We start from the raw sequence: 13,906 nt of genomic DNA, 5'->3' as shown, positions 1-13,906 counted from the left end.
TACAGGCTTCCAGGCCCAGGATAAGGGTTCACAGGGCGCTACATCACCCAGCTTCTGAGAGGACCTGATGGCTACTTCAGAGACAAATGCTATGAGGACACTCTTTATTTTATGTTAGGATGTATCATCCTCTAAAATCAGCCAAGTAAGACTTGAAAGATGCATGTAAAACGTAGTCCTTAAACAAACTGTGGAACATCCACAGAATAGAACGCCACACAGTGACAGGAAAGAATACACCAGATACGCTCTACAACAGGAAGGAATCTCCAAAGCATATGGAGAGAAAGGAGCCCAACACCAAAGTCTACATTCTGTGATGGCTTCATTTATATAAAATTCTAGAAAAGGCAAAATTGGAGGCACAGAAAGTAGATCAGTGGTTGGTAGGGATGTGGGCGGGGGGTGGAGGGGGAGGGGCTGACCACAGGGAACGTTCTGGGGTGATGAGAATGCGCTCCATCTTGATTGTGGCCATGGTTGCACAACTGTGAGCATTTGTCAAAACACGTTGGTTTGCAAACTGACGTGTATAATGGGTGAATTTTATTGTGTGCAAATTACATCCCCCAAATTGGGTTTTAATAAGCTATTTGTAAAGTGAGCCATAGAAAATGTCAGGGTTCTAGACTGATCTAAGAGACCAAAAAAATGACGTATCTCAAGGTCTGTCTGAAGGGGCTTGGGAGGAGCTGTGTGGCAAATGAAGTCATTCCTACCAGTGTAAGGACCCTGTCCGGTGAGTGGAGGCAACATCAAGTGGACAGAGTCATTTCTCAGGGTTCTAGGGACCAACTGCCCACTGGGCTCACCCAGTAGCATCTAAACAGGCTGGTCCCCTCCGGCCCACTTCCAAACATTCAGCTTTCAGTGGTCCCCAAGAATTTGTGCTTTTAATATCCCTCAGGCTATTCCAATGTGCAACCGGTGTAGAGGACCAGCGGTCTCAGGGAAGGTCTAGTGGACCCTTGACTTTGAACATGAATTGTCTGACTTCCTGAGTGTATACATACAAGGGCCATATCTTGAATTCCATGGTACTTTGCTGCCAGATGAACCCCAACCCAGCACGGCACCTTTTTCTCTCAGCCCCCATGTTTACAAAGCCAGGTGCCAGTGAGACTTACCTTGGGCAGTGGGTCCCTGGCTTCTCAAATGGACAGAGCTGAGCGATGGTGGTGTAGCAGTCCAGGTCTTGCACTGTGAACAGGAGCCATCAGGAAAGGGTCAGGTGATAGGCCAGCCTGGGCCTCAGGCTACTGGTCTGTATAATGGGCTGCTAGACAGCTGGGTCCTGGGGTAAGGACCCAGCAGGGGTTAAGTCCCAGTGCTCCTGGCACTCCACCTAAGACCACTCAAGGGATGAGGCAAAACCCACAGCTGAATGTGCTCACTGGTCAAGGATGCTACCAGCTGTAATAGCTTTTCTATGGATTGAAAATACTTCTCATTTGCATGGTGCTTTTTGATTTTGAAAACTCTCTCCCACTTCATTATGTTAGATTCTCATGGCAGGTATTATTCTAATTATTCAAATGAGAAAACTGAGCTCAGAAAAGTTGAGGGCTCACAGGACATGGGTGAGAACGCGGGTTTCCAGTGCCCGACCTAGAGCTGCTGCAAAGGAGGCCTGTGGCTCTTTCCTTAAAAGTCATATGTTCTGTTTAAACAACAGATGTGAGAAAGCAGTGCTAATGCTGACCACCCATCGTCTCTGACAGCATGTCCTCATCTAGTCTGGAGCTGGGCAAACTCTTTCTTAAAAGAACAGAGAGCAAATATTTCCAGTTTGGTGGGCCCTCTAGCCTATGCTGCAAAGGAACCAGCCATAGACAATGTATAAATGAATGGGCATGGCTGTGTGCCAATAAAACTTTATTCACATAAACAGCCACAGGAAGGAAGGATTTGCTCTGAAGGGGTTAGTGATTACAGCACGCTCCCCCATGGATGCCTCCCACCCTACCAAATGACCATACGCATTTCCCTCCTGTCCAAGGCAGACATTAGTAATCTATCAAGCTCTGTTTTCTGCTGAGCCCAGAATGAGGCCTCGGCATCCATCTCAACACAGAGGCCACTATCGATCAATAGAAATCGACACTCCCTATGCAACTACTGGCTACTGAAGGCCCAGGTGTTGGTATCTCTGTGACATTCAGCTGGCATGCCAGGCCTGTGTTTCTGATTTAGCACTCTAGGGCCAATGCCAAGTTCAGATATGTTTAGGAACTAGTTAGAGAATTGGCCTTCTCAGGAACCTCTTTAAAAAGCCTTTATAGTGCTCAGAACAGCAATGTTAGAGGGCAAGATAAACATTAAATCAGCAACTAAGGGAAATGAAATTTCCAGGGAAACCCAACATAGCCCATGTATTATAGTCATGTTAAAAAAAAAAAAAAAAAGACTGCTAGCTTACCTTTTACTTTTGATACCGTGAATGAGCTGGACGCCTTGTATTTGCTATAAAAGGAAACATTAGATAAATGTAAACAGAACCGCTTCTACAAGTGCACACTTGCTCCTGCATTTATTTTATTTACAGCCTCAGTTTAACGTTTTCCTATTGGCTCCCACCAGCCTGAGAGCCCTCAGAACATTTAGCGCAGGATCTAGAATGAGGACTTCCTAGGGCCCAGCTCATTAACTTCTTTGTGCCAAGGACCTCTGGCAGCCTGAGGAAGCCTACAGGACCCCTTCTCAGAACGACAATTTTAAAATGCATATGACAGATTGAAAGATTAAGAGAAAATCAGTTATTATTAATATCACTATCAAAGTATTAACACAAAAGTGTTCAAGTAATAGCCACGCTCCTTTACTAATGCATTGAAAACTGGAGGTGAGTCTTCTAGCTACTGTCGTTTCAGGGTGAGGACGGCAGGGACAGCGCTTGGAGATGTCTGCAACAAGTTGATGTCCACCACTGACAGAGTCCCCAGCCCCGCTTACGTTCCACTGCTTTGGGCCAACATTCACAATGGAAGGAAATGGTACATTCCCATTAGAGGTTCGTGAAAATAAAGTTCTAATTTGCTTATTTGATGTTCGCAGATTCTCTGAATTCTAAAACACGAAGAACCCACTCTAGGTGTGACGCCGGACATTGAAAGGGACTAGAAGTGGCTCTAGGACAAGTGTCCCAGGCAACGCAGGATCTGAGCCTGGCCAAGCCCATAGCTCTGTGCTGAGCTTTGTCATGGCCGGTACCGAGGTCACCCAACTGCCATATCTCTGTACCTTCTTCGCTTTGGTTTACAAGTCCTTGCTCTTTTTGTTTGTTTGTTTGTTTGTTTGTTTACATAACCCCTAGGTCCTTAGCTAAGACAGAGAGGGAATACTCCAACACTCCTTGAAAGTCAGACCTTTTGGAGGGGAATGACTCATGTTGTTTTTGAAACGTTCAGAGTGGCCTCACAACTCAGACGGGACACACTGTCTTGTAACAATCGCAGGAGCATTTGCTCAGTGCCTTCCTTGTCCCAGGCCCTGGGGCAGACACTGACAAGGGGATCCTGCCACGCTGTGCCATCATGGGTGGCTGTGCCATGTCCTATGATGGCCCTCATTTGCAGATGAGGGTGCTGCCACCCAGAAGGGATAAAGAAACCTGCCCAGGGTCATGCACAAGGAAGAAGCAGAGCCAGGTCTGTTTGACCCCATGACCCCCACTGGGCTGTATTATTCCAGGTCACTTTAGCCTCTGATTCCACAGACAGGTCAAGACAGGGCCTACTCACTGCTCCCCAAAAAGTCAGAATGGCAGGGACTATCTGGCCCATCAACCAGCCACATACCTTACATGGAAGACATGATCTTGCAAAAAAAAAGTATGTTTAAAAAATGAAAAGCTTCGTTCTTAGTAAGAAAAAGTGCTAATCCAGAATTAGCCTATAAACTCAAAGATACCATCAACTATTACTAATAATGTGTCTGATGAGTTCTTGGGCACAAGGAAGGAAGACAAAGAAGTTAAAACTCAATCAAATTGGGGGTTGGGAGTTAGAGAATCACCAGAATGAAATATGCTCACTTGCCTATGGGGCAATTTCTGAGTTACAGGATAAAGGTCATCTCTCTTTTTTTTTCCTAGTTCTTTCTACTGTTCAGTACTTTTCAAAGTTTCAACAATGCTTTTTTAACTAGAAAAAAACTTAAGGAATCCTGGTTACAGAATAGTTACCTCAAAGACTCCATGCCGTTTCTCTCAGACTTGACAAAAAAGGGGACCCTTCCGTTCCTGGTGATGTCCACCAGGCCTCCTCTGTTGTCCAGGATCCCATAGTGAATGGCAGCCCGGCATATGCTGGATGACTGGGGTAGGGTGGGGGTACAATAAGCAGATCTGAAGTAATCTTTGTGAAGCAATATCCACGATGTTTGTCTTCAACCCACAAAGAGCTAAAAAGTCAGGCCAGAGTTCACCCCACCTCTGACTCTGACTCTCTTTAGAACACATCTGTGTTCCTGGGCTTGCTTATCTTTAGAAAAACCCACCCCTGGTACTTTACAAACCAAGCACAGTGGCAAGCAGCCCCTTCTCCCCATGCAATGGAGCATATTAAAGCTCTGTCTAAACAGAGACTGAGTTTCGTGAGGGTTGGCCCCAGGGCCCAGAAGGGGCTTCCCAGGCTTGTGAGCCCACAAATGCTCACAGAGCATCTCTACACACGTTAAGGCTGGGCAGCTGAGGCGAAAGTCAATCTGTTCGCCTGAAAACCACCAACCTTCCTTAAAAACACACAACAGCATTCCACACAGGCCTTTTAAAGAAACACTGGCCACACTTACACTTTCATAAAAGAGAGTTCCAAAAACCTTTGCTTTGTTGTTCAGACAGCCTGCTGGGCACTGGTACCTGATGGAAAAGAAAGAAAAGGGCCTTCACAGGTCAGCACGATTCAATGGCACCGTGAGATTATCACTTCCTTTTCTACAGCAGCTCTATTAGAACACACAGGAAAGCTTCAGTGATGTAGTACCCATTGTTTTCTGACAAGTCACAATTCACCCAGGCTGAAGTTTATAGTCATGTGAACACAATTACAGACTCAATTTACCTTAAGGACTATTTTCATGTGCTTAAGATTTGGGTGTAAGGCAGAGATGTGAATAGATGGACAATTCACAGAGGACAGACAAGTGGCACCTAAATCTCCCATGCCCCTCGAAAATCCTCCCACATCAGTCATTGAAGAAGTGCAAACTGAAAGAAAGTGCCGTTTTCAGGTGTCAAATTGCAAGGGTTTTTAAAAAATAGAATAAAACTCAATGATGGTGTTCATGTTCATGAAAAAGTGTAAATTAATCTTTCCAGAAAGCCTTAAATCTGTTGATTCTCAAATTTCCCTTTCAGTGTATATCCCAAGAAAAAAGTCAGGAAGTCAGACCGATATGTTGTTCCAATTGTTTGTAATTGTGGGAAACGGGAAGGAAGCCAACAGGTGTCAAAGGAACGCCAAGCGTGTGTGCGTGGCTGTATGTCAGCCTGTTGTGCACCCACCAGAGGTGAAGTTTTTTCAGGAATATTTTCGGACTTCGGAAAATCGTAAGTGAAAACAATGACACATAAGATCACGTAAGCAATATTAGCCTACTCAGTGCATAAAAAAAAGATTGGAACTCCGTTAAATTGCTGCTGATATTGAGGAGTTCCTGGACACATTTTTTTTTCTTTATACTTTTGTTGTTGTGGTTGTTTTCCTAAATCACGACGAACAAGAATACTTTTTAAAGTCAGAAAATAAGCCCAGTAAATATTATTTCTGTAAAACACCAGGTACAGAGAAGGGATGTGCCACATAGTGGGACAGCTTCTAGGTGAGTCGCTGTGCACAGTCTGGCATTTGCAGGTGGGGTGAGTTACGCTTCTTGACCGGAGGTTTCTAAGAGTCTTGGTGTGGGTGAACCCTTGCCTTCTCCCTGCCTGGGAAAGGTGGCATTTGCTCCTGACTCTGGAACTCTTTTGAAGCTATCTCACAAGGGGTAGTCTTTAAACCTTGTCATTTTTTTTCCATTGAGTACTCAGGTGTGATGCTGTCACAATGAGCTTGTGGGACACAAAGTCACATCACCACAAAGAGACAACTCAGGAGCGTTCCAAAAATCCTAGAACCCTGAGCCTGCGGAGTAGATGCCCTTCCAGACCCTGAGTGTTTTCTGCCCCACTTGTCCAGGAACAAGAGAGAGGCGCAAACGTTCCCAGCACTGGACAGGGGACAGTTATTGCTCCACTTCTCATTACCACATCTTGCTCATCTCACCAACAAACTGTTTCCTTTTGCAGCACTTGCTGGCCTGTTTCCAGCTGCTCATGGGGTGATGTCTGAGCCTCTTGAACGACCTCATCCTGGGTTGCTCAAAGTCTATTTCCTAACACTCCTGCCAAAGGCTGAGCCAAACATTCTAGCAAACCAAATTCCAAATCCCCGCTCCCTTCTCTTTTTAGCATGTGCTTTAGATGAATGAGTGCCAGAGTCCACAGGAAGACAAGAAAGGACCCCTCTACCAATGACGTGGTTTTCCTACCGTGAACCCAGGGTTCCGCACGAGGCTGCTGCACCTGTTGGCTGTTCACTGCCAGAAAGTGCAGCCCTGCAGCTGCACTGCCAAAACCAAACTCCTTCCTGGCAGACGTTCCTCAACATCCGAATGGACAATACTCAATGACTCTGTCTGCTACATGAATTCATTCAACTACTCGGGCTGCGCTAGCAGCAGCTCTCCCTCCAGTGGGGCCCATCAGGAAGCAGGTCTGCTCAGGTTCTGCAGAAGGCTTGCCGCATCCCTCCACAGCCGGGGCGCTGCCAGCCCACACATGTCCTCACAGCACCCCAGCCCGTATCCTCCCTGCACAGAACTCCGGGTCACCCTGGGATGCCCTCGCACAGAGAGCTGTAATGGAGCCCCCAATGGCGCAAAAACGTCATGTCTGTAGCACTTCTGCTATGTGTCAATCTGGCATTTCTCCCACTCGGGAAGTCCTTTTGAAACAATAACGCCGAGCATCTATAATCTGAACACCTCCTCCTGACTAGGAATGAGACACTTAACCGGAATATACATCCAGGCAGGAGAAGACCCACAGCTCGGGTCCACTCTCTAGGCCAAAGGTTATCAATTAGGGGTGATCTTACCCCTTGGGGGACATTGCAATTTCTGCACATTTTTGGTGTTCACTGGCATCTAATGGGTGGAGGCCAGGGGTGCTGTTCAACCTCCTACACCCACAGAACAGCCCCTACCACGAAGGGCTACTGGCCCTAAAAGCCGGTAGTGCCTAAGTTGAGAAACTCTGGTCTAGGTTGACAGAAATGGATCATCTTTGTGTGCCAAGCCCTTAATAAAGGGTGGCATTCAGAGGGAACTCTGATCAGTCTAATTTATGGCACAAAGCAGGCTGAGTTACCTTGCCATTCAAACTTTGGTAAACACCGTTGTTGCTAAAAGTAGAGAATACCATTTTTTTGTGAGTTTCTACCTAGCTTGGTCTAGGTGGCCATGAACTAACTGATCATGACGTGACCCAAAACCCGGGCAGGTGCTTCAAAGGGTGGTAGGGAGCGGTGAGACAGGGATCCAGCCCAGACCGTACCTGTTGCACGTGGACCCTTTGCACTTGTCCTTCATCTTGGTGTCACACCTGACCACTTGGGCTAGAGAGAAATGCAGAAATATACATCACTGTAAGAGTCCAGAGGATGAGTCTGAGTTAGAAAACACCATCCCTCACTCTGAGGAGCTTTCTGGGACATTCTGGAATCCATGCCATAGGAGAGCAGAAGCATTGCCCAATGGCTGTAGGCTCTGGTGGTGAGGTTCGAACCCCAGGTCTGCCACTTTATAGTAGTCATGTGACCTCGGGCATGTTCCTTTCTCTCTGAGGTTCCATTTCTGCGTGTGAATAAGGGGCCTAAGTATAGTGGGTACAGTTCCTGTGAGCATGAAAGGAAACAGTACATGGAACCTTGGAAGGGAGCCTGGCACACACTGAGTGTCCTCTAGACCCTCAGGGGCCTGGAGAACAGGCCCCACAAGCCTTATCCAGCCTGGGAAGTGAGGACCTAGGCATTCCCACCGGTGCTGTCTACCCCAGAGCCAAGATGACTTTGTCGAGCTTTTGTATTTTTTGTTTATTTTATAGGGACATATCGAAAACTTGGAGTAGAGTTATAGTTTGACAAAAAGACATATATTATAATATTACGTTATTTAAAAACACAGTGGAACTGTTTCAGACTTTGGACAGAAAAGAGCACCAACATATTTCCTGGTCAAAGAGGCCACCGGATGGTCAAACAGGCATAAATTCCAGGGAAAAGGCACTTCAAGCCCAAGAAGATACAGTGACTGGTGGGGGCGAGGGAGAGAGTAGCTGAAAAACTAGGGAATGGTTTCTGAGCAAAATAGGCACGAGGAGGGCCCTACTCAGGGGTGAGCCCAGTTTCACGCTGTTTAAGGCTTAGCGGGGAATCATAGAGAACCAGAACCGCAGGAGGTCAGCCCGCACCTGTTGCCAGGTCTGTAAGAGAGCGCCCCTCCAGAGCCCCAACCTGCCGTGAAGGTGCCGCCTACGCGGGTGCCAACCGCAGCGCTGGGGAAATCAGAACGCTGAGCTCTAGCCAGGGCAGGGAGGAGAGAGAAGAAAAGCCTTGGAAGGCGAGGTGCCCTGGGAGCCAGGGGAGGTGAAAGTACCACAGAGGTGAGCAGGTGGGCGGTGTGGGGACGTCCAGGTGTCTGACGGAAAACGTTCAGCTCCCGCCCAAGGGGGCTGTTTGAGGAAACTTGATGATCTCAAAGCACTGGGAGCTCTCCGCTGACCTCGGTCACCTACAGTACTTCAAATAATCCTCATAGCAACCTCGTATGACTGTCCCATCCTATGGATGAGCAAATCAAGCCTCAGAGAGTCAAGTGATGTGGGGAAGAAGGGCTGGAGCTTGCAGGAGTTAGCCTCCACCCTACTCGCTCCCTTAGGGGGCCCGGCGCTTCCAAAAGGAACCCAATTTCAGCCCAGGTCTTCTTTGAAAGGACAAGGTCTAACCTTAGGGGAATACCTGCGTTAGGGGAAAGTGTCACTCAAGCACAGCTCCTATAAATCTCACTTTTGAAATGACTTACAAATATCTTTTTTTTTTCCCAAAGAAATGTCTTAGGGTTGCGCTTCTGCAAGCTGCACAGCACCCTGCTCCTGCTGTGTGTGCGCTTGGAGACCTCTCGGCCCACTGGCTCACCTCCTCCATCCACCCCAGAGAAAACTGCCCCCTTTCAGGGGTGACTCGTTGGGCAGCCCAGGGCAGAGATGGGGCCCAACTCACTCATGTAGTTCACGGCAGACGTCTTCTTGGGTTTGACGACCCTCGGCTGGATCCAGTCGTGTTTCTCTTCAAGAACGGGAGCTGTCTCCACCTCATTCATCTCGTCTGTTTCAGGGTTCTGGTTGTAAGTCTCTTCTTCATAGTGAAGGTGGAGGAAAAATAAATAAATAAATGCTGAGATTCAACAAAAATGCACTGTGCAAAAAAAAAAAAAAAGAAGAAGAAAATCTTGGAAACAAAACTTGTTTGAGGTTTAGTTTGACAAAGAATTATTTCAGTGGTATTTCAGAACAAACCTGGCCAGGGGGAATTCTACCAGCCAAGATGAGATGGACGGACAGGCTCTGCCTGCTGTGTGTGCTCTGACCCAAGAGCAGCTGGGCTGACCAGAGGCGAGAAGGCCCCAGCACCCACACCTGGGTTATCGTACTGGTTTCTCGTCCTACCTCCTCCTGCACCATCAGTGGCCCAAGGAAGCCTATCCTCTGACCCCAACCACTGCTGTCTCACTGAGGTCCCTCTGGCCTTAAGCTTTCACTGGGAGAAGGGTCGTCCTCACTTACATGCCCTTTAGGACGCTTGAAGACATGTCAATGGCCTTGGGTCCCACTGCCCCGCATCACCAGCACAGCCTGCTACCTTCTCTACCTTTGTGAGTCAAGATCACTTAGTCAAAGTCAACTCCTTTCTCTGCACTGAAGTTTTGCTACCCAGTAACGTTGGACCCTTCATGTAGAATGAGCCAGAGAGACCCAACTCCTGGTTTAAAAAAAAAGTTAGTTCAATCTTTTCCCCACCCAAACATTATTATTTCTCCAACAATGATCATAGTTTAAGATATTTTAATTAACATAACAAATGGCATTTCTTATAAACATCAGTTTATTTATCGCCCAGTTTTCATCACAAAAGACAACTATTAACTGCTGACTGGAATCTGTAATCAGGCCACCAGAATACCAAACTATAAGTTTTAGCCACAGCAAAGCAGAGAATTGCTATTTGCATTTGCTTCAGTGGCCTTCTCAAAGATGACCTGATGCACATCTCTGCTGGAGGCCCCTTTGCACCTTTACAGCATGCACCCCACCCCCCTCAGATGTCTGTGGACCACCGTTATAAACCCCTGCCTCTTGCTCTCCCTCAATGAAAGAAACGGCAGATATGTTTGGGTAAGAATGATTTCAAGGAGGAAAAATGAAGCGCCCTCTAGGCCTCTTTGTGTTATTGGATTAAAATTTAAGTCCCATCAGGGGTTTATCAATCTCCCAGCCTTTTTTTGACTTCTCCTTAAGAACAATGATTTCTTTTCTCCAAAGGGCAGACCAAGTTTTTCATGTCTATACAAGACAAACATCAGGCTGGAACTCTGTTTCTTTTTCATGCGCCAATTCCCTTCTGCACAACCACCACCCCAGGTGAATCTAGTCCCAAGAGAATGGACAGGATTTGAGCTGGGAGGTGAACTGTAATCTTGAGTCCCACATCCCTTCTATCAGAGCTCATGGACCTCCAGCGCTGCTTCTGGGCAGCTCGCTCACAGCTGTGATTTCACTACCACCTGCCTCTCCCACCCACCATCTGTTCCCTGAGGCCCAAAGTCAGCCTGTTTCACAGCTCAATGAATAATTGGTTTCCAGCACATAGTAGTTGCTCAACAAAATTTGCTGGGTGGAAGATAACCAAAATCCCCACAGAATTCCATATTTGGATTTCTTAAAAATATATATATATATTCCTAGTGAAGTTTAAAGACCTTTAGGAAGGGAATTCTGAAAGCATCATTTGTAGCCAAAAACCATTAGGTGAAATCTTTATGAAGACACCAGGTTTGCAACGCCATTTGGCACAAGCAACTGCCTCTGGTCTGCCTTCCCGTCAGTGTGGCTACTCAGGTTTGCCCTTCACTGAAAGCCAGAGTTGTCTCTGGAATAAGCCAGGTTTTCTTCCACTGGCCTTTAGGATTTTTATACCTCATAATCGTGGCTTTATTTAGCCGAATATAGTTTGGTAAAGCAGTCTAAAGCATTTGAGGGTTCACTATTTAAGAAAATGGGCAGACAGTCCTTGCCCTCAGACACACACATGAAAAGTGGAATGCTTGCCCAGAGGACCAGCTCTATTTGAGCACATCCTAATTAAGATCCCCTGTGTGGACTAGCACAGGCCTGGGGAAATTCCATGCCTGAGTTCACGGCAAGGTTACAGCGTGTACCATCCAGCTTCGAACCAGGGGTCTTGGAGCACAGAGCATTGCTTACATCGTTCAGCAGATTCCCACCTGGGTCTATAAGTGACAGCAAAGCTCACAGCTAATGAATACTGAACACGGACCTTCCCCAGCCGGCTCCCACAACATCCTCTCATTGCCCTAAGGTCTCTTAAGACACGATAAGCCTCATTTCAGACAGAGAAACTGAGACTCAGAGAGGCTAAGTGACTTGTCCAAGCTCACACAGCTGAGTCAAACTGTCTTTCCCCAAAGCCCACACCCTTTATTACCACACCTGGCCAGGCTGGAGGGATGCAAACCTCTCTTATGGTCTATCCTCATCTCTGCTCCATCACCATTATAAGTCCTAGACCCTACCATGCATGCCCTTAATCAGTCACTTTGCAGGAGACTTTCTTCATAGTTAGCTAAAAAAATTGACATGCCTGCCAAGTGAAATTGGATATTTTCCACCAAAAATAAAGAAACAAGTACAGAGGCTTCACTGGGTGGGAAAACCAGCATCTAAGGTATCTTTGCCTGTATTTGTTCTTGGAAAATGACTCTGTGGGTTTGGGGGGTATGTGTATTGAGGTGACAAACAGAGCATACCTGATCCATGCCCCTGGAGTGAACCAGCAGATGTAACTACAGGTGGCCAATGTTTAAGGAGAGTCTGGCTGCATTAAGAGGAGAAAGGCAGGTGCACTGCCTGCCTATGTAGTCAGGGAAGGCTCCCTGGAGGAGGTGTGAGACAAGAGCTGTGTGTCCAAGGAGGAGAAGGCATCTGAGAGGTTCCAGGAATGTATGAGACCCCCACGCTGGGAGAAGGCCAATATTCCCCATAGGTGATGAATGACCCCACACAGGTATAAATCCAGTCATACTTCCCATTTCTTCAAGGAACTAACCAGCTGTGTTTATAAAGCACTGACTATGTACGGGTTACTGTGCTAGCAAGTCACATCCTTCTCATTGCTTTCATTGTGGGAGAGCAGGAGGCAGGGGTTTCCAACTCTAGTCCACAGACATTGGAGGGGACAGGGGTGCATGTTGTAGAGGTACAAAGACATCCCCTGGCAGAGATGTGTATCAATTCATCTTTGAGAAAACCACTCAAGTAAATGTAAATAGCAGCTCTCTGCTGTGCTGTGGCTAAAATTTACAGGCCTGTATTACTGCTGTTACAGGTGGGAAAACTGAAGCTCAGAGAAGGCAAGTGCTACACCTCAGCACACAGCCTGTGACAGGAAAGACACCCCTGCTCTGCCATTTCAATCAGACAGCTCTGGGCTGTGCGCACAGAGACCCCTCACGATGGGAGACTCCAGAGGAATTCTCATAGGAGTCCCTCCCTCTTGGTCCCCAAATCTGACAGAGACGTGACTCCTCTGGGTGACCGAAAGCACCCACAGGACCTGTCTGAATGGGACTACGCAGATGGGATCTGACATGCCTGAGTATTGACCTCAACCTGCATTCATCTCTTTTATATTTTTTATGTTTTTAATCCTCACCCAAGGACATGCTTATAAATTTTAGGGAGAAAGGAAGGGAGGGAGAGAGAGAGGGAGAGAAACATCGATGTGAGAGAGAAACATTGGTTGGTTGCCTCCCATATGCGCCCCAACCGGGGGTCAAACCCCTAGCAACCCAGGTGTGTGCCCTGACTGGGAATCAACCTGCAACCTTTCAGTTTATGGGACGATGCTCCAACTGAGCCACACTGGCCGGGGCGCTCTCTTAGTCCCTCCATGCCTCCAGGGGTTGACATGGTCACTCTTCTTCTCAGACAGGAAGACTGAGGCTCAGCAAGATGAAGGGACCTGCCCAGGCTCCCACTGCTGGAATGTGGTAGGGTTGATAGTCTCCAAGCAGATGTGCCAGCCTCTAAAACCATGCTTGTCTCACAAATCCAGGGATCAGAGGGGTGCATCAGTGAACAGTTCACACAAGACAGGCATGTGGAGACAGGGAAGGAGTGTGGCTGAGAGGAGATGGGGAAGCAGGAGAAATTCATTTAACAAACACAGAGGCCCTCCCTCATGGCAGGCACCGCCAGGGTCCCCACATCTGTAGGGGGTTTTCTGTCTTCCTTTCGTGACCATGCTGCCTCGTGCCTCCAGGCCTTTGCACATGCTGTTCCCCCTTCCAGAAACACCTTTCCCTTCTCTCATTACTTGGCTATATCTTCTTCCTTAAGGGCACCTGCTTGGGGAACCCCTCCCTGACCCCATTAGGCAACAGCTGATGTACCTGTTACAAACCCCGTGGCATCCAGTTACTTCCCTCGGAAGATGCCTATCACTGCTTGTGGCCATGACCCCGCCGGACCTCAGTTTCATGAGGGCAGGTCCGTAACTGTCTGGTCCCCATA

The 13,906-nt window shown here is 47.5% G+C and overlaps 1 protein-coding gene across 1 annotated transcript in view; it reads right to left on the bottom strand.

Annotated features, from left to right (window-relative positions):
* Positions 1 to 13,906, bottom strand: part of CRISPLD2 (cysteine rich secretory protein LCCL domain containing 2) — a 62,982-nt gene that overhangs the window by 17,248 nt on the left and 31,828 nt on the right. The window contains exons 7-12 of the mRNA XM_090259846.1: positions 9,318 to 9,452; positions 7,595 to 7,655; positions 4,792 to 4,858; positions 4,184 to 4,314; positions 2,420 to 2,463; positions 1,128 to 1,200 (exon numbers count right to left, since the gene is read on the bottom strand). Of these exons, the coding sequence (XP_090115972.1) occupies positions 1,128 to 1,200; positions 2,420 to 2,463; positions 4,184 to 4,314; positions 4,792 to 4,858; positions 7,595 to 7,655; positions 9,318 to 9,452 (511 nt within the window). The remainder of the gene's footprint in view (positions 1 to 1,127; positions 1,201 to 2,419; positions 2,464 to 4,183; positions 4,315 to 4,791; positions 4,859 to 7,594; positions 7,656 to 9,317; positions 9,453 to 13,906) is intronic.

This window comes from Furipterus horrens, unplaced genomic scaffold (genome assembly GCF_987537825.1).
Source record: "Furipterus horrens unplaced genomic scaffold, mFurHor1.1.pri manual_scaffold_13, whole genome shotgun sequence".
Classification (NCBI taxonomy): Eukaryota; Metazoa; Chordata; class Mammalia; order Chiroptera; family Furipteridae; genus Furipterus; species Furipterus horrens.
The sequence above is the reverse complement of the archived record's forward strand: the minus strand, read 5'-3'. Positions and strand labels throughout refer to the sequence as shown.